A 23577-nucleotide genomic window follows, 5' to 3' on the forward strand; every position below is an offset into this window, starting at 1 on the left:
AGTATTCAAGCACATACACGCTGAGACCATTTCTTTATTTAGTTGTTATAAACCTTTATTTGGTCACAACAGATACCCACTGTGAATAATGTGTACATATTTAAGAAAAAAATAAAATAAAAACCTGTGATGAATGTCAAGGTGATTTAGGGCTTTTAAAAAGATCCTGAGTGCATCAACAGTACTTTGTGTGGAGAATGACTCTGTACACAGCCTTTACAAATTATATTTTACATGTTAATCTCTTACATTAGTTATACACACCTCAAAAGAAATTTCTACGAGATAAAAAACACTTTGCAAGATTCAAAGCGGCTCCGACGTATAAAACACTACTGTACAAAAGAAGAGAGACTCTAACACAGTTTAATATTACAAAAATCATATAAAGTAGGAGTCTTCAGTGCATTCTTTGAACGCACCATAAGATGCGCTGAAAGCATTTGAGGTTGTTCAGCTGTGAGTTTTTTCCAGGTGAGAATATCGTCAGTATTCATTTCATCTCAAAAAGAAATATGAGGAGGCAGGAAGTCCTCTTTGCACACGCAGCTGTGACCAGCTCATCTCATGTCGAGGTCACAATCACAAAAGAGACAAAAGGCAGCAGTGACATATGTTGCTGCCGGACTATATTCAACTGTAAGAGTGTTTTTGTTTTCTTCCAACAGCCAAAACGCATGGACTATATGAAGTGTGGCCCCTGTGTGATGAGGAGGACATGTCTGATCTCCTCTGTGGTTCAGGGGAAGTCTTCAGCCAGCTGCTGTTGAGTGCTCTTTTCAACATCCAGGTGGATCGCATCTAGGTAGTGCAGGAACCTGGAGGAGGAAAAAAAACAGCTCAGTTTTTCTGTGGACCCATTTCATCAGACGTGGTTGCATTTGTATGTATAAGTTGCATGCATACACTGCGTCTTTGCGTACAATTACAATTCAACACATTTATTCTTAGCCAGGCGCTTGGTGTCAAAACAAAGACATCACTATATGAGTCAGCTACTGGCCGCCTGTGATGAGAGCACATCTGTGATGAAACCACATCCTGCCCACACTTCAAACAAAGACATAAAGGCAGTGGCCAAGTGACAAACTACGGCTTCCGCGCGCTAACCTGCGTTTAACTTTGCCCCGCTCCTTAAGCCGCTCTGCTCTGCAGATGGTGCGAAGGGCTGGCAGGTAGTCCAGAGCAGCTGCTGGTCTGTTGGCCGGAGTACCAAACACTCCTCTGAACATCAGCCTCTCCATCACTTCTCTCCTCCGCTGGACCAGCCTGGAAACGCATCGACACGCATTACCTTCTTTGCACTGGTTTAACTGGTCGGGGTTAGAACTGGGCCACGGTGCATTAGGTCCACGTTGTACTGAGGATGATATTGTGTAAAGAAAGACTAGTGAGACTCACTGTGGTTGACAGGGACCGTCCTGAGTGAAGCTGTAACCTTCCTGATGGGCGGCCACAGGGAGGGTGAGTTCTGCTGCAGCCTCTCGTCCCACCTCCCCCTCCAGTTGCTGGACTTTGTTCCAGGCCTCCGCTACTGAAACCCGACACTTGTGGAAGCTCAGAGCCTCCACAGCAGCCGGGATCTCCAGGATGTGCTCCCCTCTTTCCCAGCTGCCCCCGTCGGTTTCAACCCTCGACTCTTCCGTCATTCCATCTTTCACCACGGCACCGACCGGTGACATCCTTCTCGGATTGTCGCCTCCTTCCGGACGAACCGTCAAAGAGGAGTCCGTGTACGACATGTCGTCTAAAAAGTCAGCTATTGATTCGAGACACTGGGAGACCGGGAGACTTTTTACCCGCTCCTCGGGAGTCAGTGGCTTCCTCTTCACCGGCTCCGAAACTAAACTCTCTTTGACGTCCCCCTTTGCCCGAGGAGCGCCCTGCGGCTTGCAGAGAGACAGAAAACCGTCTTCTGAGTCCGAGTCCGAGTGCAGTCCGTCCTGCTCGGGTAAACTGTGCCGCTTCTTGCTCTTCCTCATCCTACTGGACATTTTGATCGGACTGCCGTCGTCCGAGCAATTCGCCGACTCTGCAGTGTGGGGTGACCTGGCATGCGATGGCGGCGGCTCTTCTGGATTAACAGAAGGATGGTGTTGTAATGCAGAAACAGACGGCTCTGGTTTGAAGGTAGAGGTAGTGAACTGTGTGAGCGGCAGAGGTAAGAGCGTCTCAAAGTTGGAATAGAGCAGGTCCACTCCTCGTCGCTTGCTGTTTGCCAGCAGCTCCCAGCACAACATCTCCTCCTTCGGACTCTGTTGACAACGCATACCCGGTCAATCAAGTACAACAGGAATCAAAGAAAAGCTCACTTTACACATGTTGTTACTCTCAGCGGTGTAATGTGGTAAATGAAGAGTTTACCCTGAGCCGCTCCCAAATGTCTCCCTCGGGTTCAACATTCAGCAGACCCAGCATGCTCTCAGTGCAGCCGGTGTCACAGGGAGGAAGAGCGTCAGTCTCTGCACACACAGACGGAGTAAAGATGGGGTTAGTTTATTTGTAAAGCAGAACCAAGTGATCAACATTACTATTCCAACTGTTTCATAGCCTTCCACCAGCTCATGTTCTCACCATGTTTGCCAGCATGCGTCAATGGTCTGGTTACATGGCGGCCTCCTGCACTACAAGTCCAGAACTGCAGCTGCAGTAAACTCTGCCGGATGTCACATCCGTTGAGTCTGAGCAGAGAGCTGATGTCCGACAGGTCCGTCCTCGTGTCCTCCGTCAGGCACAACAGACGCAGGAAGCTGCCAGCATCCAACTGTGCCGGAGAAGGACAACTTAAAACTGACTGAAATGTGCTTTTGATAACTGATCTCTCCCGCTTGATCAGCATTGAAACATTAGTCTTGAATACTTGTCCACTCACCACTGAGGGCGTTTTGAAAAGGATCTGTTCAAAGTTGCCATCAAACATGGTGCTGAAAGCAGGATCTAAAAGACCAGACAGAAAGTATGAATAAATCCAGTCAACACAGACTGAGATATTTGGCCTTTCCCCTTCTACTCACCGCTGGTAGTGAGGATGACCGGCCTTTTCGTAGTGGTCATAAACGTCTTGATGGCAGCTAGAAACCCTGAGTCATCGTCAAAAATAACATCCACTTCTTCAAACAGGATGAGCGAGGTGGCCGTCTTCTTGCTCTGTTCTTCGTTGTTCTTCTCTTTAGGGGTGGGAGCTGGTTTGGGCTCTTTACGCTTATTGACACACTCGTTTGCTTTTAGGATCTTCTTGGAAGCAGCTATGTGAAGAGATGTGGGAGAGAGAGAGAAAGACATTTTATTTAAAAGGTCCTAGTAGAAACTTTTCATGAAGGTTTCCCCACCATGCAAGTAAACAAGTGACACATTTGAAGATGGGATTAACCTGTCTGTTCCTTCTTCTTAGTGTTAGGCGTCTCCTTGGTGGTGGGTTGACCCGTTTTGAAGAAGTTAGCTAACGAGGTGGGAGCCAGGCCTCCTCTTTTAGCCCCTCTTGGAGACTGAGGATGTTTCCTGGGAGAGGAAACCACCCTACGAGGAGAGTTCCCCTTTCCTGGAAGATGAAGAATACGACCCAGAATGAATTTCCAACAGTTCACACACACACACACACACACACACACACACACACACACACACACACACACACACACACACACACAAAACAGATCCTCATTAGAAACAGGTTATCAACATCAGCCCGGTACATACTGGGCGAGGATCCCAGCTTGAGAGGGCCAGCGCTGCTGCTTGTGCCGTAGCTGTTGAAGTAGGCGGGCTTGTGGGCGTTGACCCCCTGACTGTCCACCTGGTGAGACTGAGTGGCTTCCTTCAGCTGGGACAGAATCAGACGGCCGCTACGCTGAGAGGAAGCGTTCACCTCAAACACCTTGAGGGACCAGAGAGAAGGCAGGAAATGAAGACGCTAACACCTACATAAATGTCACAAGCTGTGGACCGTGACGCTTTCGTACCTTGAAGCCCAGCTCCTGGGCACAAGCATAGACTGCAGCAGTCTTTCCTATTCCAGTAGGTCCCGTGATGAGCATCGTATTACACAACGTGTCCTCTCCGTCCTGGGAGTCCTCTTCTCCGCAGTCCCAGTCCGAGTCTGGACACAAAGAGCCATCATTCAGTCAACACAAACGCACTGCAAGCCAACAGAAGCAGTTATAAAGAGGGAAATAGGATAATAGTTTCTCTAATCTCCCACCATTGTCGCCTTCCTCTTGTTTCTTGTCTTTCTGCTTTTTTCTCTCTTCTCGGTCTGTACGCAGTTTCCATTCCTGTAGCCAGCTGTATGAAAAAGAGAAACATGAAACATTCCCCTTAATGTTCCTCATTCGATGGCCCCAAGCCCACACTGTGCTGGTATTTACGTAATGGGATGATGCTACAACCCGCTCTACCTCTGAGCCACAGCGACCCCGTGCTAGAGTGGCTCCTGTTTCTATACAGGTGCAGTGAAATTAAAGCCGCTTTAGTTCCTCACCTGTGCAGCCTCCTCACTGAGCCAGTGTTACCTACGATGTCGCTGGAGTGCTGGGGCTGATATTTGTCCGTCCATAACACGTCCTCTCTGGACACATCTGTAGAGACAAACATGTTCTGCATTACTTATGACAAACAATGACGTTAACAGACACTTACTGGATCAATTCACCAAGCATGTAAACAATGAGGACACAAGTTATCTCTTACTGGCACATCTTTGAGGATCTTCTATAAATAGCTGTCATGCCAGTTGAAAGGTGTGTTTTCCTGGTGCAGGTGGCTTTTTAAGATAATTACACATTGTTGTGGTGGAGTCAATGACAGCAGCTCTATTTTTAGCCAATCAACTGTGGCTTTGATAAAGACACATTTACAACAAAAACTACTTCTAGAGGGCAAGTTAAAAAAAAACACTAAGTAAAAACAGCTGTTGGTCCAATGGTTAGTCTGTTCCAACACATTAAATATATTCATTGTGTTTGATTTCAAGCTTGCATTGACTTGGTTTGTTGGACATAAGCAGGAGCATCCTCTATGTCATTTAAGTTGAATCCCATTGGCTGATTTATTATTGTTTATTGATCCCGACGTTTGTTGAGAGACTCATAATAAAAATGTGAAACCTCACCTTTTCTTCCAGTTCTCTCTCCCGAAGGCGAGTCATCAATCACGACCACAGAGTCGTCATCAGAAGGGGCGGGAGCAGTTTTCTCATTCGCCCCCCCCTCCGGCCTCGATCTCCTGGCTCGTCTTGTACGCCCCCCTCTTTTTGTTGGCTCCGGCTCGGGTTTTTCTTCTTCTTCTTCTGCACAGTTGGCCCGTTGCTTCTTGGCCACCTTCACAGACACTCCCCCCTCGTCCTCCATCCTCTTCCTCTTCCCTCCCACTGGTTCAGCTGGCAGTGTGCTGCTTGTGACTCTGGTTACAGCCTCTGGTTCTGGTAAGCAACATGCAATGGATGTTGAGAATAATAATAATAATAATAATAATAATAATAATAGTGCTGGGCAATGATTAAAATTTGTAATCGCATTGTTATGCGCAAAGTTCAACAATGAATTTAAAAGTAGTGTACTGCGCACTTATATTTTAAAAGTACTGCTATATGAACAAAAGTGCAATAACATTTGGTTTGCAAACACTTTAAACAAATAAGGTGCTTTTAAACAGCAGTATTCTCTTTAAACAGTAGCAGTTGAAATGCAGTTATAATGATTCTGATCATAGATATTCAGCCGGTGTTCATGTGTGTAATAGTTATCGCTAATTCTCATTAGCTAAATGATAAGCTTATCATACATATTCCAAAACTTTAAAAACTCTAACAGAATTTGGTCAGACACATTATGCAACGCTGAGTACCGTGTAATGTGTGGTATTAGTTATAAATGTACGTTGGTACATAGAGGGTGATAAGAAGCTGTATTAGGAGGGACTTAGGACCCAGGGGAATGTAGGTGAAGCATGTGAACCTGGGAAGTTATGCTAAGAGTTGCAGTTAAAAGCAGTTTGTTCTCACGTGCTTATATGTTTATTTAAAAAAAAACTGCTTTAACGCGCGATAATATAATTGTCGGCGTTAATTAATTAATGCGTTAACGCCCAGCACAAAATAATAATAATAATAATAATTTAGGCTCTAATTCTCTCCCTATTGTGACTGATTAATACTGCAAATATCTGTGCTTTGAGAGGATGGATTAGGATCAACACTGACTACTAACAGCCTAATAAAAACGATGTTTGTCTCAGTCAGACTGACCTGAGGCTGAGCTCTGCTGCTGGTGGTCAGCGCGTCTCTTGAGGAAGCGAGTGGTGAACATGTGAGCGGGGAACAGAGGGTTAGAGGCGCCGACCTCCTCCAACAGAAGCTGACGAACACCTTCAGAGATCCCAGACCTCCAGCCAGAACCCTTCAAAAAGGAAAAAGTACCTTTATCAAATATTGTGTTTGCTGTTTAACCCTACTACACTACAAACGACATGATGCACAAAAATATAAACTAAGACAGAATTAAGCATGCAAGTACTTGTCTCTCTTTATACAATACAACAGAGGGATACTGGCAGCAGCTATAAACCACACAATAAGATAATGATCCTGCTAATCGTGTGACTAAACCATTAAAGTATTTTCGACGTACCCGCTCACAAAAGGCTCTGCGTTGTGGTTTTGTCCTCACACAAAGGGAACCGCTAACAGATGGAAGTGAGTTGGATGTTTGGCACCAAAGCTCTTTCAGATGACACAGTAACGAAGACTCCGGCCACAGGAGACTCCAAAGAGGACAATCTGTCCACACGCAACAACAAAGTTATGCTGAGCTACCAGTCCTCCTTAATAACACATAAATAAAGTAATATATTTAAGTTAAAGTAGCAATATCACAATGTAGAAATACGCTGTTAGAAGTTAAAGTCCTGCATTCAAAATAAATTAGCTCAATGTACTTCAAGTACCAAGAGTATTGTCATATTAATGAATTAAAGCTGATTATAGTTATTTTTTTAATGTGTACATTATTTAAATTTCCCTTTAATGAAGGTGAAGCTGATTTGTTATTTCCCCCAGGGATCAATTAAGTTCTATTTGTTGATTATGTGTTTTATTTTAATCTGAACGTGCAAATTAAAGTTGTCAAATAAATGTAGTGAAGTAAAAAATGGCAATGTTTTCCTCTGAATTGTATAGGAATAAAAGCATTAACTTGTCAGATGAAGATCAACATACATATCTACTAGGACCGGCTCACCGTTAGATGGTTGCTTCGTGTGAAGAACTGGCTGGAAGGAGGAGCAGGAGACAGAGTACGCCTCCCTGCTGGCGGCCGTCTTGGCGATCTGTTTCCTGAAGGACTCGGGCAGGCCGCTCTTCAGGAACTCTTTGCGTGCTCTGAACTGCTCGTCGTCCTGGGAGTTTTCAGAGCTGCTGTCGTCAAAGATGGAAATCACCGCAGACGCCTTCCGAGCAGGCTTCTCTTGGCCCAGCGAGGCCCCTTTGGAGCCTGTGGGAAAGAAAATAGAGCACCATTAGATGAGATTTCTACACAATGCTTAACAGTAAATGAATGATTTTTAGAGCGGGAAAGTTTTACCCGGGACAGCCTTGGTGTCTTTGCCAACAGATGCTTTCCCCAGAACTTCATGTAGGCTGCGTAGAGGCTTCTGGGTTTTACTCTTTCCTGACTGGTCCTCCTCGAGGCAGATGACAGAATCCTGAAAAAACAAACCAACACATAATGATAAGAGAAAAAAAAAACAAGATCATACGAGGGTCTGATAGAAGAATCACAGATACACCAAAGATTTATTATTAAATTAGTGGATTGGTAAAACTTTAAAATGCTTTATGGGTCCATTTTTGAATGACAAGCAAGAGGAAATGGACAACGGCAGTCATTACCAAAGACTGGGTGGGGACCGACGGGTGGGTCTCATGAGACGTTATTAAGGTCGCCCAACAAATTTGTATAATTTCTCTCATAATCTTTTATTTAACATTTATATCTGCAGTTCACCTTTGAGCCACACGAGGGAGCCAGAATGTTCCTACTGTTCTGATAATGTATTCATTGTGGTTCATCTCCTGCCTTTAACTTTACCTCATCTTCATAGTAGCTCTTCTTGGTCTCAGTTCGTGACGAGCGCCTTAAGGAGTCCTTTTCCTTGACGGCTGTTTTTTTACTCTGCTGAATCGCTTTGGCTTTCTCCACCAACTTCTTTGCCTGCTTCCTTTTTTTCGAGTCATTTGATGTCTGAAAAATAATAAAGCATCATCTTGTAATTATGTTTAAAATATGCTGTTCCTTGTCAAGTCAGGACAGCAGTTCATTAAATTTAGAATTTGTCCAATCTGTAATAAATATACTTACTTTAGCAGAAGACTTTATGCCACTTCCACTTTCAGGCTTGGTCGTGGAAACGTTTCTATGGACTCTAGTAAATTTAATCCTTATGAAAATAAAAAATAAATAAAAAAATTCAACATTATAACCTTCATGAATGCAGGACTGTTGTATTAGACCGCATTAGTTTAGCTTTGCTGTACCCTGAGTGTATACATGCACCCAAAACGTTCATAGAACATGTAATTGTATGCATGTGTCACCTGATCGGGCTTTCTTTTGTGTCAGGTGGGCACACCATCTCTGCTATGAAGACTGTGCGCTTGGACTTGCGTATCTTTGGGGTGGACATCTTTGCAGGGCCGTCATTGGGTGAAGCAGCAGCAGCAGCAGCAGCAGCAGCAGCAGTAGCAGCAGCAGCATCATCCTTCGACTCGTTGCGTTTCCTGGTTTTTCTGACGGGGCTCGTTGGAGTGAGCTCAGGCGCTTGCCGGACCACAGCTTCTCTTCTGGACCTCCTCACCGCCGCGACGGAGGGAGTTGAGGTGATGGGAATCTGCTCTCTGTTATCATCAACCTCAACAACTGCGGCCACCGTTTCTTCCACAGCATCAGCTGGGACGGTGATTGCTTCATCTTCTTCTTTAGCTTTCTTTCTGCCTTTTCTTGCTGGTTTCTTTTTGACTACTTTCTCCTCCTGAGAGGCAGCAGGGACTTGCTCAACAGCGGGTGGAATTACAGCGTCTTCTTCAGCAACTTTGTCCGCATCGTCCCCAGCCTGCTTCTGCTTGCTCTGGCTCTTAACAGGTTTTGTTTTGGAGCCGTCCAGGCTGGGCTGTTTGAAGGCCGCCATGAACTGCTTCCTCTGTGCCTCGCTGCACTTGGGCATGGAGTCACTCTCGAGCACAGCCAGCTCTAGATCCTCCTCTTGAAGAACCACGTTGGATCTACGCCTGACAGTCGGAGCAGTAGCAGGAAGTTGGTGTTCGGCCTCCACGTGAGGAGACGACGCAGGGCTCATCGCCCCCTTTCTCCTGTTGAAGATAGAAGCTAATCTCCCCCCCGCCATGGCTGCTTCCTGTTTGGGTGAGACTACATGCACTTCTGCCTGGATGGTGACGGTTCGAGGTGAGACGTGAAACGGTGGCTCTGCAGAACCGACATTTTCTTCAGCTTTAGGGACGTCCAACTGGTCAGTGTCCATATCTTCTGCCTCTGCTGTGATTTTACATTTGTCTTCTCTGCCCTGTTCATCTTCCGTGTCCTCTTCAGCACCGCCCTGACTCCGCACAAACTCTTCGAAGGAGATGGTGACTGTGCTGTTGTTTAACCTCGAGGCCTCATCCACGTTGACCTCCATACTAACATCACACAAGGAGCTCTCCATTTCTTTCTCCTCTGGTTCCGAATGCTTTGCCTTCCTTGGATTCCGTGCAACGGTTTTGACCTGTTTTGAAGGTACAATTGGAGACAGTTCAATACCGTTTAGTTCTGGATTAAATTTGACGCCGTCCCCACATTCAGGACCATCTTCTTCAGCCTGTGCATCACCGACAGTCTTAGTGGCACAAGCCTCAGCACTAAGCTGGGTAACGAGGGCGGCTGTATCACTGCCAAAAACACCACAGCTGCTGATCGCTTCAGCTGCCGAGTCTCTGCTGTCATGTGGATCAAGTGTAAAGGTTTCAGCCTCCACAAGTTTCCTTGCAGCTTTGCTGGCCTTTCTCCTCCGTTTCTGAGATTGCCGTTTCACCGCCGCTTCTGGGCCGGTGCGTTTTTCTGCGAGCTCAGACGTCCGACAGTTCTCCTTCAACTGTTCGGGGGAGCCGGTCTTTTCTTTAGAGGACAGTGTCTTCCGGCCAAAGTAGTCGGCGATGTTGTTGGAGCGCGGCGGTGAAAAGGGTTTCTCCGCAGGCTTGGGCACGGGAGAGAAATAGTTTGTGATTGTCTTGACAATATGGCTGCCTCCATCTTTGCGGGATTTCTTGCAAGGCTGTAAAAAGGAGTCAAAGTACGTAATAAATTAATTAAAACATTTTGCAACCGCTACTAAATGCTATATAAAAAGGTCCAAATCAGTGTCACAGACATACCTGGGTGTCAAAGTCCTCAATGACGGATGCCATTGCCACAACCCCAGCCATACTTTTAAAGAGACCTGCAGCCAAAGGTAAACATTATGTAAATGAAGACAGAGATGAGCAGACATTAAGTATTATCAAGTAAGTTATCAAATAAAGGCACAAATTCCATAACAATAGTGTTATGCTCAATAACCTTTCATGCTTTATCGCTTCAAATTAAAAACCTCAACACTATGTATTTGATTATTTACAACAAAAAAGCTACAGCACAGTTTATTATCCATTTATTAGACACTGTTGACACCGTAAACAGCCTATAAAACAGCATTAATACCATACTATGCAGTAAGTTAAGAGTTAAGGTGAAGCAAAGTCTGGATGAAAGTGTTGATATACAGAATTTCATATCGGGGTCAGGGAGAGCTAACATAAACATGTATTATTATAAACATGGCGCCCTGTAGCACTTACAGTTTGTGTGCAAAATGACAAAAAAAAGATGAAGGAAAACACACACCTGATAAAAAGTGAACGTATAACTTGCTGCTACTTCGTCTTCTTGTCTTTTTCCTGTTCACTTCCCCGGGTGTGTGGATAAACAGCAGACGCAAAGTTCATTGTGTGAGGCGGACATCAGTGTGGAGCCACCAGACATATGGACGTCACTGTAAAACAACAAGCTAGCAGACTTCGGTAGCTGCTACTCTCAAAGCAGCTTCGCTCCTCGCGCGTCCAACAGGTGGTCCAAACGTCTCCAACATGTCAGCCACGAACGTACCGAACGACAAACTGGGAAAAACGTTACGCGGATATTTTCCAAATTGTCCCGAGTAGGAACTCAAAATACATGTTTTCTTGACAGTTTGTTGCTCTTTCTAAAAAACGCGCCAGACCGGTCGAGAAATGAAGAGCGCCAAATATACGTGACGTTTAGCGTGACCGGGTTCCGCCAATCACAGGGGAGGAAAATGGCTCCGTCGTCGAACTGACGTAGTTTGCCCAAAACAAAGATGGCGTGTGGTTTTGCATTTGATGGAGAGGAAAAACTGACAGCTACCTCTGCTGGCTGCGCCAGGCCAATTCAACATAGAAGAGTCCGTTATTGTACCAGTGATCACAAATATGAAATAGCCTACTTTATCATCATACAGTATATTAACACGTGTTTGTCAAGATAAAATTAAATTACAATGAAAGCAATACAACTATATCAGAATCACAATAATGTGTACGCATACATGGAATTTGACTCCGGTTTTCACATTGCTCTCAACATACATACATGGAATATACAAATAAAGAAGAAAAATACAAAAACAAGGACATTAAAGACAACAAAGTAGAACAGAGAAACCAAGCATAAACATTTAACATTTAACTACTATGTACAATATAAATATAAATATATATCGAAGAATATGAACATAAACAATAATGACAATGGATTTGGGATATTAGTGCAGAATTGTGGTCATAGTGCAAATGGAGGATATTTAAGAAGCTGGAATTCAGGAAATGTTTGGTATTCCTGCTTAAAAAAATGACTTAACCAATTAATCAATTAGACAAATTGTTTCCAATTACTTTTTTGTTAATTGTCAGGTTGATAAATCACCAAATAATTTCAGCTCTACATGAAATTCTCAGCGGAGAACTCATTTCGTTGAACCGCTGTATGATTTTTGATACTTTGTACACTCTGAAGTTTTAATGCAAACATGTTACCACGTAAAAGTTATAAAGTATAAACATAGTTTCACATAGAGTTTATTCATCTCTTTGTCTTTATTTATGTGTTGTTTTCAATGCCAATTCAAGCTGCATATGAAAGGTGCAATATAAATAAAGTTAAAGTTCCCCAAAAAATGAAGAAGAACATCAATAGTTAACAGTGGATGCAATGTCTGTGTAACGTCATGTATTCCTGCTAAATGAGAGTTTATAAAGATATAATAGTGCCATATATTTTATTGCATAGTTACTCCAAGCACCACTTTCAAACATTGTCAATAGAGAAAAGTCCAAAGTAAGGAGTCACACCCTACAGTTTCAACAATGCTTGGTATTCCTCTCCCGGTGAAACAGGGGGGTATAGTGGTATCATGTGATGTGAGGGATGCGTTTCCTCATAGCTCACATTTCAGACCTAGGTCCCATTTACAAACTGTAAATGTGGTGCTGCAGACTGATCTGGCCGTATTATTATTAACAGAGTTACCCAATGGAAGCAGGAAAGTCAACAGCATCAATGCAAAAAATAGTCCATGTTTCCACCTCTGGTAAGTTGACTCTTTCATAAACTTTGGACAATAATGTGCTTCTGCAACATCTAGCGCAATTGTTTGGGCCGGACACTGTGGTTAAGAATAAAGTGTTTACTTTATTCATGTGTTATTTTTTTTAACAGGGACAGTTCAGCTACACATTGTTACATAGGAAGAAGTAATTAAATGAGGTGTTTATCTGAAGTTAACTTAAAGCTTCTGTCCCTGCACAGGCTTTTGAATTTATGTTAAAACAAATAAATGTGATGTAGGCTGTTTCTTCATGAATTCAACTTTACAGACTAAAATGCAATACTTCTTTTTACCAGTGGATCTACTGTTGTATTGACATTGTTTTTATTCATATGCTCAGCAGACATTTTATTACGTACATCAGTCTTGCTGTAAATTTGACCTTCATGCCTTTACAGGAACACACGTGATTAAATTATCTCACCAATCAATCAATCTGTTGATTCTGACATAGTGTTATATAACGGACATATAAAGACTACTGCGTCTCTCTTACAGGACAAAGTCCCCACTCTCCAGAGTTGAGGATTGTGTTGGTAGGTGGAAGAGAATTAACCGGGAGCCCCAGTAATAAGAGTGCAGCTGGCAACATCATCCTGGGTAAACGTGTTTTTGAGACCCACAGAAGAACTGCCCAGAGTGTTGTGAGGCAGCAGCAGGTACATGGCAGACATGTCACTGTGGTCGATACTCCAGGCTGGTGGTGGCACTACCCACGAGACAACACGCCACAGCTAGATCAGATAGAAATAAAGAACAGTGTCCACATGTGTCCACCGGGGCCTCACGCCTTTCTTCTAGTCATTCCGGCCGGTTCTCTGTTTCTTGACATCTTTAAACGATCACTGGAGGAGCACATGCATCTTTTCCCCAAAGGAGTGTCTGATCACACCATTGTGCTGTTTACTGCAGAGGGTCCATTGAGTGGCAAAGAATTGGAATCCAAAATCAGTCCGTGGCCAGCACTTCAGAGGGTTCTTAAACAATGTGGAAACCGAAAACATGTTCTCAACATCAACGACAGGCGGGATAGCACTCAAGTCCAAACGCTTTTTGAGAAAATAGAAGCAATGGTTTCTAGAAAGGCCGGTGGTCACTATTCTATTGATAGTGCTGATGGAAAAGCTCTGAGAGAGAAAATAGAAGCAATGGTTGAGCGAGCATTTAAGAGGTTTGTGGAAGTGCGGACAAAGAGAAGGAAACTCAAAGCCCTGATTGAAGGTGAGTCTAATCAACAAACAATTCATTTGATTTATTGTGCCATGCATAAAGCACCATTCATTCATATTTCAACCTGGATACTTTTGCAGATACTGAAATCAATATTTGAGTTTTAAAAACATGATAATGATACATCAGCCAAAAGTTGTTGTTTTATATTACACATACAGTAAAATACAACAAACAATTTTTTTGGTTAACCTGAGAAATACCACTAGGACGCAGAAAAGTACAAGTCTGAACATTTTTTTGGTTCCCCTTTATAGGTGGCAAGACCCCCCCAAAACATTTAAGAATAGTGATGGTCGGAGCACAGTGGTCGGCCAAGAGCTCAGCAGGCAACAACATTCTGAGAAAAAATGCTTTTGCTGTTGATCACAGAAGAACAACAGAGTTCTGTGAGATAAGCCACAGCATGGTGGCAGACAGGCAGCTCACAGTGGTCGATTCTCCCGGCTGGTACTACAACAGCACCCTTCAGGACCTCTGTGAGATGGATAAAATTGAAATAGAGAACAGCATGCATCTCTGCCCTCCTGGACCCCACGCAGTGCTCCTCGTGGTCAGCCTGGCATCCGCGTTCAACACATCGTACTGGAGAGCAGTCCGGGAGCACATGAGTCTGTTCAAAGACGAAGTGTGGAAGCACACCATTGTGCTGTTCACTAGAGGTGACTGGCTGGGAGTGAAGACCGTGGAAGAGCGTATAGAGAGCGAGGAAGGTCTGCAGTGGCTCGTAGAGAAGTGCGGGAACATGTATCATGTCCTGGACAACACGAAGCGCAGCGATGAGACGCAGGTGACGAAGCTCCTGGAGAAGATTGAAGAGATGTGGGCAGGAAACGAAGATCCTCACTATGAAGTGGACCTGGGCCGTGCAGAGCAGATGGAAGCAAGGAAAGAGGCGGGACACAAGACGGCCAAAAGGATTAGGCAGACCAGCCAAAGGCAGGAAAGAATACTAAGAGAGTTGTTTAGAGGTAATCAAACAATTACTATATCATTTTTTTATTAATTCAATCACTGTTATTGATGAAAAACGTTTTTCCAGGGGAGAAGCAAACCATCACTGACATGAGGGTTGTAATTGTTGGCAGAAAAGACTCGGGGAAGAGTATGGTAGGAAACAGGATTCTTTTTGAAGAGCTATTTGACTCAACTTGGCTAAAGAAGGTAACCATACCACACCAGGATAACATTGAATTTGTCATGTCTGTTGTGGTTATATTTTATTGTTTTGCCATTTAGGAATTCCAAGATCAGCAAGGAACCACGACGTGTGTGAAACATGAAAGAAATACGTCTGGAGTAAACGTCTCAGTCGTTGAGGCTCCAGGCTGGTTTACAGATTCGACGGTACCTGACTGGCTCAAGGGTGAAGTTCTGCGCAGCGTCTCCATGTGTGCTCCGGGCCCCCACGCTTTTCTCTTAGCGGTTCCCATTTCCAAAGCCTTTACAGAGAATGACTACCAAGCAGTTGTCGAGGTCTTGATGCCATTCGGTGAGAGAGTCTGGAGACACTGCATGGTGATGTTCACCTGGGCAGACTGGCTCAATAACAGGTCCGTTGAGGAGCACATCGCCGCACAAGGCAAAGCCCTCCAGCAGCTTGTGGAGAAGTGTGGGTACAGATACCAAGCTGTCAGCGGCAGTCGTTCTGGAGATGGTTTTCCAATCATGGAGGTGTACCGCAATATGATTGCCATGATAACGCGAAACAAGGGTCGCTACTTCGCTGCTGAAGGCAAAAAGGGGGGAAAGAAGAAACCAACGCTGAGCTGGCAGGAGGAGTGGGACAGCAGGGAGCAGGAGCTGATAGACCGGATGTTGAAAGCCGTGGCACAAGAACCAGAGGAACCGCCGCTACCATTTGTGAAGATGACAGCTAGCCTCGACGGAGCCTTCATTCCGAGCAGTGAGTTGGATATTCCTCCATCAGGGTTTTTATTTCTAAAGCAATTAAAAATGGTAAATATGTGCACTGCTGTTGTGAATCACACCATTCATCTTCTGTTTTCAGTGAGCGGAGATGTTCCCTCAGAAGTTGGGAGCACATTTTGGAGTCAAAGAGCACGTGCCAGGGTGTCCGAATGGCTGAACAGTAGAGTCGGGAACTCGGATGTCACCTCTGGGGTTGGCAGCATGACTGCCTCGACCAGTTATGTGGGGAAGTTGGATGAAAGCCTTCACAACATCCAACATCCACCAATGACTACGTTTTTCCCAGAAAAAGACAAAATGAAGTTAGACACTCTCCGTGGCAGGGTCTGCACCGACATTGTAGGAACCCAACGCAGGCACTCTGTTTAAGCTAAATATGCAGCAAACACAAGCAGGGTAGAAACTGAGGTACAGTGATTGGCTACACAATGTTGGACACTGTCAAGAAAATGGATCAATATCCATTGATATTAGTTTTCTGATGTCTGGAAAGCTAATTTTATGATCTTTAAATGAGCTTTTATGGTTTATGTTATGTTCAAGGGAAATAATTGACTGTTATTAGCCTCTAGCTGTATTAAAGATTATCATGGTAAATGCAGAATGTATGTCTTTCCTGTTTACTGTCTGATGCAAAACTTTGGGTTGGAACCAATAGAGCAAAGCTTATTGGCTTACTTAAACACAGATAAACAACATGTGTTCGTTCAGGTTTATAATTTATTGGCTTGAAAAGCAGTAAAAAAAAAAAAAAAAAAAGGAAATAAAATGAATAGCTATGGAATATTTTAATTGTATAGTGGATATGAAAAATAATACAGAAATGATATTTATACAACATGTCTTCTTCAATAAATATCTAATAAAAATGAGGATTCATGTGGTACTCTCTTATTTTACCAGTTATGGAGTTATGTAAAGAGGTGTGATGGGGTGAGTTACTTACTTATTTTATTTTTTTTATTTTTTTAAACTTTTTTACTTACCTTTCACAAATGTAATTGGATCAAAAGATGGATGATCGATCGGTCATTTTTGTCATTTAAGTTCCTCCGAACTTTTCAGAAGAGTTGTGTTGGTGCTACACAAAACATCACCTGTTTGAAAGCAAATATTGTTAAAAAAAAAGAATTGTCTTCTGTGTAACAAACTATAAACAACACATACTTAAAGCAAACTCGAATTATTTTGTGTTATTCCCCCAGTGACTTTTATATAGGTTATTTTAATGTGATTTGAAAAAGCGCGAATGTGCACCTTCCCGGCTGCCGTCGCTGCTGTGATGTTTTCCTTGACCCGTTCGTTAGATTCATGACTTTCCTTCCCGCTGCTGCAGCTGCTCCCGGTCTTGTGCCCTCTCTCCCTCGCCTGTCCGCTCGTCAACATGTCGGAGTACAACGCGGTGCCGCCACCGGGATCCGGGGACCCTCTGGGCGGACAAGCGGCTCTTGGGAACGGAGCAGGTGGCATCAAAAAAGACGCGTTTGCGGACGCGGTGCAGAGGGCCCGGCAGGTGAGGAGATGTGACCGGCAGGAGCGTGTTTGGTTGTGGAGGCAGGGCGAGCTAACTAGTTAGCTTGAGGGCTAGCATCGTTGACACGGCTTGACACATAACACATAATGCATGTTATTATTATATTATATTCATGTTGGTCATAATAGCACAGTTAAGCTTGTTGAGTTACGTTATGTTAATGCTTGTTGTACAGTAGCTACAATACTGTGTACCTTAACAAACCCATACTGTGAACTGGGGGATGCAGTTTAAATTACATTCATTTCATTTCATTAACTGTGAAGGTGGTTGATATAGAAGTTATGCAGATAATAGTTCATCAAACTAGCCAACAACAAAGGCAACAGTGCACCAACGTAAAATACTCGAATGTAAAAGCTAACGTTACTGTATTCAGTCTTACATTCTATCTGAATAACAATAACTGATAGGTAGATTAGCAAAAAAAAGTCACAAAAACAAAGTCAGAGTTAATAAATAAATAGAATTTAAATCCAAATCATAGACAATAACTAAAATGGACTGATTATACTAAGAAACTGATAATAGAGACTAAAGATATTCAGCCATAATGTGAACTTTAATATGTATGTAATACACACAGTCCATGCTAAGATGCTCAGTCCAATGTGTAATTTATACACCAGTTTTTTTTTTCTTGCCTCAATTGTTGTGGTGCATTTTACACTTGTGTTTCAGATCGCAGCTAAAATTGGGGGTGACGCTGGCCCCCCCATGAACAACAACAACGCTGCATCAGACGGCTTTGCATTCGCTGCACAGAAGCGACAGCTGGAGGACGCAGGTACTGGTCTGTGTGGAGTGTGCCTCCGTTTGACAAAAGCTTCTGCCAAATGAATACACATGAATGTTAACCACCTCTGTATTGCACACTTGATGATGGCAGAAGGTATTCTCTCTGCAGTCCTCAAGGACACGCCACACACACACACACACACTCACACACACACTCACATTTACAGTAGTTATCTGTTGTTGTTTTTTCACCTGACAGATGAACCGGAGAGCAAGAAGCTGGCTGGAGAGAGTGACTTGGATTCAGCCGATGCATTGTGTGAGTTCGTCCCACTATTTTAAGCACCGTTTACTCTTTGCTTTGTGATTTTTGGGAAGCTCAGTCGGTGGGTACTGGCTCGGAAACCGGGAGTGTCACTGCAAGTCCCATCACGGACCAAATATGGGTCATGGACTTTTGTTCGCCTCCTGGGCACTGCGCCCCTGAGCAAGGCACTGGACCCCCAAACTCCTCCCCAGCGCTGTACAGCAGCTGGCTGCTGCTCCTGATCCTGGGTTGGGTTGCTGTGCTGTGTGACATTTTACATGCTAATAACTCACAGTTGACTCTATTTAAAACAGACTTCCAGTTGTTGGGTACTGTTGTTCCAGTAGTTTGCCCCTTTATCCTTGTCTCCTCTGGTGTGTCTCACAGTCAATCAGTAATCCAAAACCTCTCCCTTGCTCTGTTGTCTCCCTTTCGCTCTTTTTCTGGTGTCCCTTCTCAGCTATTGGTGCACAGCTAGCTGCTCTTGCACAACAAAGGTGAGATCTCATATCTATCAGTTTGATTATGTATTATGTAGAAGTATTGGGCCTATGTATCGTGGCAGTGGATATAAACAAGATTGTGGCAAAAAAATGCAACTAGAAAGTCTCCTATTGCCTGATTTGTTGCCTCCTTTTCCTTGATTGTCGTCCTCGCTTGCTGATGGTGTCAGGCCCGCCTCCAGCACAGAGGAGTACAGTGTACCGGACAGCATGGTGGGACTGAGTGAGTGCAGCACAACTCTGTTTTTAGCACATATTGATGCCACTCTGTTTCTACAATAAGACACAACGGATCCCTTATTGATAAAGTGACCCACCACCAACAGACAGTTTGCTCTCTCTCTCTCTCTCTCTCTCTCTCTCTCTCTCTCTCTCTCTGTGACTCCAGTTATCGGCCGTGGAGGTGAACAAATCAATAAGATCCAACAGGAGTCAGCTTGCAAGGTTCAGATCGCACCAGGTACCGTCTTAAGTTAGCATAAACACTACAATTTTTTTTGTATAGTTTACAATTCAGTATTTTCCTTTTTAGATGTTGAACTCAAATGTATGTATTCCATATATATATGTGTGTGTGTGTGTGTGTCCAGACAGCGGAGGCCTTCCAGACAGGTGCGTCTCTCTCACGGGATCCCAGGAATCCATACAGTAAGTATCAGACTTAATGGAAATAGGCTCATTAATACTCAGTGGGTTGCCCTCTGTCCTCGTTTAAATGGGTTACCTACAATGATACTTGCCATTATATCAGCTTAATTACATCATTTAGTCGAATGAATGTGGAGTAACTGATTAAGCTTTGCCCTGGCCAGGAATGCCAAAAGACTGCTGGATGAGATCGTGTCACGGGGGAGGGGCACCCCCCCTTCTTCTTATCACGAGTCCACCAACGGGCAGAACGGCACGGTGCATGAGATGATGATCCCAGCTGGCAAGGCCGGCCTCGTCATTGGCAAGGGAGGAGAGACTATCAAGCAGCTGCAGGTACAGTGCATGGCTGTTACTTTTACATTGATAAACTGTGGCCATCTTGAAGGATTTGGGCTCTGAGATAGTTTTACTGAACTTGGCAATTTGCAATATATGAAAAAGTAGATCCAGGAAAATCTACATTTGTATACTCCGTAAAGATTTGTGTGATATTCCAGGAGCGTGCAGGGGTGAAGATGATCCTGATCCAGGATGCCTCTCAGGGACCCAACGTCGACAAGCCCCTGCGCATTATCGGAGATCCTTACAAAGTCCAGGTACGTTCACGAAGTCATCTCATCGACATGAATGTGTGGTGCTGCGTTGCCGTGTATTGTAATTGTCATGTTTTCCTTTTCAGCAAGCCCAGGAGATGGTGCAGGAGATTCTGAGGGACAGAGACCACGGTGGCTTTAGTGAAAGAAATGACTTTGGCTCCCGAATGGGAGGAGGCATGGATGTGAGTTTGTGTGTGTGTGTGTGTGTGTGTGTGTGTGTGTGTGTGTGTGTGGGAGAGAAAGATTAGAAGTGGGATCAGTTGTCTTTGAACCAAATCAGAGTTTTTAAAAACGTACGTTTCCCGCTCAGATCCCCGTACCAAGACACTCGGTCGGTGTGGTCATCGGGCGCAACGGAGAGATGATCAAGAAAATCCAGAATGATGCTGGAGTCAGGATACAGTTCAAACAAGGTGATGGCTCTCATGATCATGATGTGTGCAAATGAAAGACAGCAGAGCAATAACCTTTGTGTGCCTTCTTCACTTGAGTTTGTTTGTACAGAGCAGGTGTCATCTTGCTCTCTTTCTTTTGCCTCTCTATTGACTTAAGGTGCATTATTGAAAAAGATGCTGGGTGCTAGGTGTGCCTGCGAACATCTACTGTTACAAAGGACACCATTGTGTTGAACCTGCATGGCTTGTGTGAGGTCTTGAGTTTGGGTGTTGATTGTCAGAACTACAAGGGACCCTGTGATTCTGAATATCAAAGACACAGCTTAATGAGGATTTAAATCTTCCTTCCAGATGACGGGACTGGTCAAGAAAAAATCGCCCACATCAGTGGTCCCCCTGACCGCTGTGAGCACGCTGCCCAGATCATCAACGACCTGCTGCAGAGCATCAGGGTCAGGGAGGAGGGACAAGGGGTATGGATCACTCTCTCACAATGTCTAAAACATGCTTTTGTTCCCCCTGTAAACTAATACACACACACACACACACACACACACACACACACACACACACACCGTAAAATGCAGTAAATGATGTTGTAATACAAAGGCTTTCTCTCTCCATCCACAGGGTCCCCCAGGTCCTCCAGGCATGCCTGCAGGCAACAGGGGCCGAGGTGGGGGACAAGGCAGTTGGGGGCCCCCCGGAGGGGAGTTGACCTTCTCTATTCCCGCCCACAAGTGTGGCCTCGTGATTGGCCGGGGGGGAGAGAACGTCAAGTCCATCAACCAGCAGACGGGGGCCTTTGTGGAAATCTCTCGACAGCCGCCCCCCAACGGAGACCTCAACTTCAAGCTTTTCATCATCCGGGGCTCACCGCAGCAGATCGACCACGCCAAGCAGCTCATCGAGGAGAAGATCGAGGCATTTACCGCTCTTATTTGTTTACTTACAACATGCAGTAAAACATTTCTTTGGTCTTCTCCAATTAATGTGTGATTATGTCATCTGCCACAGGGACCTTTGTGTCACGTCGGGCCCGGGCCAGGTGGACCGGGTCCCGCTGGTCCAATGGGTCCCTACAATCCCAACCCATACAACCCCGGACCGCCTGGGGCACCCGGCCCACCGCAGTGAGTAGCTACAACTGATGTGCAGTAAAGCTTTACAGTGGCATGTAAGGAGGTTGAATGATCCTGAGAGATTGTTGATGATTAACCGTTTCTTTTGTCCTCAGCGGTGGTCCTCCGGGTCCTCAGCAGTACACCCCTCAAGGCTGGAGCAACACCTTCCAGCAGTGGCAGCCCCATGACCCCAGTGAGTCACCTTTTGACTTTTCAGGGTTCAATGTTTTATTTTTGCTCATTTTAGCATGTTGGGTCAAAAAACGCTTCAACCCTGCTACGGTACTTTCATTCCAGGTTAGAGGTTTTAGTGTATACCCCCCCCCCCCCCCCCCCCCCCCCCGTCATGTCAGATGAGTAATGGCATTTCTTCTTCTATGTCTGGAATGGTCAACTAGGAGTACTGATGGAACTGTTGTCATGAGATGCAGATGTCTTGACCTTAAGCTGCTCTGGCTAACCCTGTCTCTGTTCCCCCCCTCTGGTCTCCAAGCCCGGTCTCCAGGCCAGTAGCAGGGGCTCACCCTCACCCTATGAGGACCTCACACCCTCCACCCTGCGTCTTTTCTAGGCAAGGCAGCAGCCAATGACCCCAACGCAGCCTGGGCGGCCTACTACGCTCAGTACTACCAGCAGCCGTCAGGGGCTGTGCCAGCCCAGTACCCCGCTGACCCAGCTGGAAGTGCCCAAACTTCAGGGGACCAGACCCAGCCTGCTCAGGCGCCGGGGGGCCAGCCAGACTACACCAAGGCCTGGGAGGAGTACTACAAGAAGATGGGTGAGGCTGCACAGGAACCCCACCTGTAGCTTTATCTGCAAGCCATTGATTTTGTACCAGTGCGGAGATGATTTGGTGGTTTCAACATTCAAAACGTGCTCAGTTCAAAGTGAACTGTGTAGACGTGAACCGAATGACGGCTCTTCACTAAGCTGCAAGATTACCCATCAATCATTGCACCTCGTTGGAGCGCTAGGGTCGGGCTATGCTAGCCAAACCAATACTCAAGTTACTGCTCCGTCTAATGGAAATATTTCAACAGACGCTGTCGTTAGTTGTCAGTGCTAATGTTGGCTGCTGTAGTTAGAAACTAACCGAACCAACAGTTGAGTGCAGCGCTCATGTGAGGCAGCGTCAGGGGCACACAGTAACAAACACTATCTCTGGCCTTAAATACCCTGATACATTGGTTTCCAGCAGAAAACTACAGTTTTTTGGGTTCAAAGTCAACTCAAAAAGTTGTGCATTTCATTCTGGGAGAAAAGTGCAGCACCCTCAATAATCCGAAACACCTCACTGCATACTGGAAAACCTGATTTAGAACGAGGAATGTAAGCGCGGATTTGCACTACATTCACAGAATGTTTTGTTCCCGAGGTGAACTATTACTGGTCTTGAAGTCTTAAATGAATGTCATGGTGAGCTGGCTCATGTCGCTCTTGTCCCTCACCTTTAGCCCAGGCAGGTGGCTCTGTCCCTGGGACAGCAGCTGCAGCCCCGGGAGCAGCAGCAGCAGCAGCAGCAGCAGCGGCGGGGGGAGCGGGGTCCACACCGGGGGGCCAGCCGGACTACAGCGCAGCCTGGGCCGAGTACTACAGGCAGCAGGCCGCGTACTACGGACCGACGGGACAGGCCCCCGGCCAGCAGTCCACCCCCCAGCAAGGACAGGTCGGTACAGAGGCTACAGCCAGGTGTTCATCCTGAAGGTTGCATCCGACACACAGCTTTCCCTGAATACATTTGAACCGTTTGTATTTATAGACGCAGTGAGAGCTCGTGGCAGTAAGGGAGAGACGTGGGGGAGACGGGACGACGAAGACCACCTGGAACCTGAGGCCGGCGATCTCGCCTGTTCTTAACTTCT

The 23577-nt window shown here is 45.2% G+C and overlaps 3 protein-coding genes across 3 annotated transcripts in view; 2 read left to right on the forward strand and 1 right to left on the reverse strand.

The window, feature by feature from the left end:
- Positions 1 to 50: 50 nt before the first annotated feature.
- Positions 51 to 11299, reverse strand: atad5a (ATPase family AAA domain containing 5a). The gene is made up of 22 exons (XM_068718763.1): positions 10926 to 11299; positions 10418 to 10482; positions 8588 to 10317; positions 8352 to 8430; positions 8082 to 8234; positions 7575 to 7695; positions 7233 to 7484; positions 6624 to 6772; positions 6242 to 6392; positions 5108 to 5416; positions 4478 to 4574; positions 4199 to 4281; positions 3960 to 4096; positions 3697 to 3874; positions 3371 to 3538; positions 3015 to 3245; positions 2873 to 2937; positions 2575 to 2764; positions 2365 to 2462; positions 1402 to 2255; positions 1111 to 1269; positions 51 to 818 (listed from the first exon to the last, which is right to left on the reverse strand). The coding sequence occupies exons 2-22, from the start codon at positions 10466 to 10468 to the stop codon at positions 740 to 742; spliced, it is 5334 nt and encodes a 1777-aa protein (XP_068574864.1). The 5' UTR covers positions 10469 to 10482; positions 10926 to 11299; the 3' UTR covers positions 51 to 739.
- Positions 11300 to 12501: 1202 nt separating this feature from the next.
- LOC137878384 (GTPase IMAP family member 8-like) lies at positions 12502 to 16683 on the forward strand. Its single transcript, XM_068718675.1, has 6 exons — positions 12502 to 12687; positions 13204 to 13926; positions 14193 to 14906; positions 14978 to 15099; positions 15175 to 15841; positions 15947 to 16683. Exons 1-6 carry the CDS (start codon positions 12630 to 12632, stop codon positions 16234 to 16236), a joined length of 2574 nt encoding a protein of 857 aa, XP_068574776.1. The 5' UTR covers positions 12502 to 12629; the 3' UTR covers positions 16237 to 16683.
- Positions 16684 to 17176: 493 nt separating this feature from the next.
- The window catches only part of LOC137878187 (far upstream element-binding protein 2-like), a 6651-nt gene continuing 250 nt past the window's right edge, over positions 17177 to 23577 (forward strand). The window contains exons 1-18 of the mRNA XM_068718368.1: positions 17177 to 17380; positions 18083 to 18188; positions 18399 to 18458; positions 18907 to 18943; positions 19120 to 19172; positions 19338 to 19409; positions 19540 to 19597; positions 19762 to 19933; positions 20098 to 20196; positions 20280 to 20378; positions 20507 to 20609; positions 20943 to 21064; positions 21222 to 21515; positions 21609 to 21724; positions 21829 to 21908; positions 22287 to 22493; positions 23170 to 23381; positions 23475 to 23577. The exon at positions 23475 to 23577 is cut by the window's right edge and continues 250 nt beyond it. Of these exons, the coding sequence (XP_068574469.1) occupies positions 17252 to 17380; positions 18083 to 18188; positions 18399 to 18458; positions 18907 to 18943; positions 19120 to 19172; positions 19338 to 19409; positions 19540 to 19597; positions 19762 to 19933; positions 20098 to 20196; positions 20280 to 20378; positions 20507 to 20609; positions 20943 to 21064; positions 21222 to 21515; positions 21609 to 21724; positions 21829 to 21908; positions 22287 to 22493; positions 23170 to 23381; positions 23475 to 23483 (2028 nt within the window). The 5' untranslated portion in view covers positions 17177 to 17251 and the 3' untranslated portion in view covers positions 23484 to 23577. The remainder of the gene's footprint in view (positions 17381 to 18082; positions 18189 to 18398; positions 18459 to 18906; positions 18944 to 19119; positions 19173 to 19337; positions 19410 to 19539; positions 19598 to 19761; positions 19934 to 20097; positions 20197 to 20279; positions 20379 to 20506; positions 20610 to 20942; positions 21065 to 21221; positions 21516 to 21608; positions 21725 to 21828; positions 21909 to 22286; positions 22494 to 23169; positions 23382 to 23474) is intronic.

This window comes from Cebidichthys violaceus, unplaced genomic scaffold (genome assembly GCF_023349555.1).
Source record: "Cebidichthys violaceus isolate CVI_PGR_0920_01 unplaced genomic scaffold, fCebVio1.0.p SCAF_23, whole genome shotgun sequence".
In the NCBI taxonomy this organism is placed as follows: domain Eukaryota; kingdom Metazoa; phylum Chordata; class Actinopteri; order Perciformes; family Stichaeidae; genus Cebidichthys; species Cebidichthys violaceus.

What these genes read in the sequence shown, in the direction of transcription:
- atad5a (XM_068718763.1), bottom strand. Translation starts at nt 10,468, where the DNA reads ATGGCTGGGGTTGTGGCAATGGCATCCGTCATTGAGGACTTTGACACC. An exon ending in AGACACCAAGGCTGTCCCGG is followed by an intron (nt 7,485 to 7,574) that starts GTAAAACTTTCC and finishes TCTTTCCCACAG; the next exon opens with GCTCCAAAGGGGCCTCGCTG. An exon ending in CCCAGGAGCTGGGCTTCAAG is followed by an intron (nt 3,875 to 3,959) that starts GTACGAAAGCGT and finishes TGGTCCCTCAAG; the next exon opens with GTGTTTGAGGTGAACGCTTC.
- LOC137878384 (XM_068718675.1), top strand. Translation starts at nt 12,630, where the DNA reads ATGGAAGCAGGAAAGTCAACAGCATCAATGCAAAAAATAGTCCATGTT. An exon ending in ACTAAGAGAGTTGTTTAGAG is followed by an intron (nt 14,907 to 14,977) that starts GTAATCAAACAA and finishes ACGTTTTTCCAG; the next exon opens with GGGAGAAGCAAACCATCACT. An exon ending in CGGAGCCTTCATTCCGAGCA is followed by an intron (nt 15,842 to 15,946) that starts GTGAGTTGGATA and finishes TTCTGTTTTCAG; the next exon opens with TGAGCGGAGATGTTCCCTCA.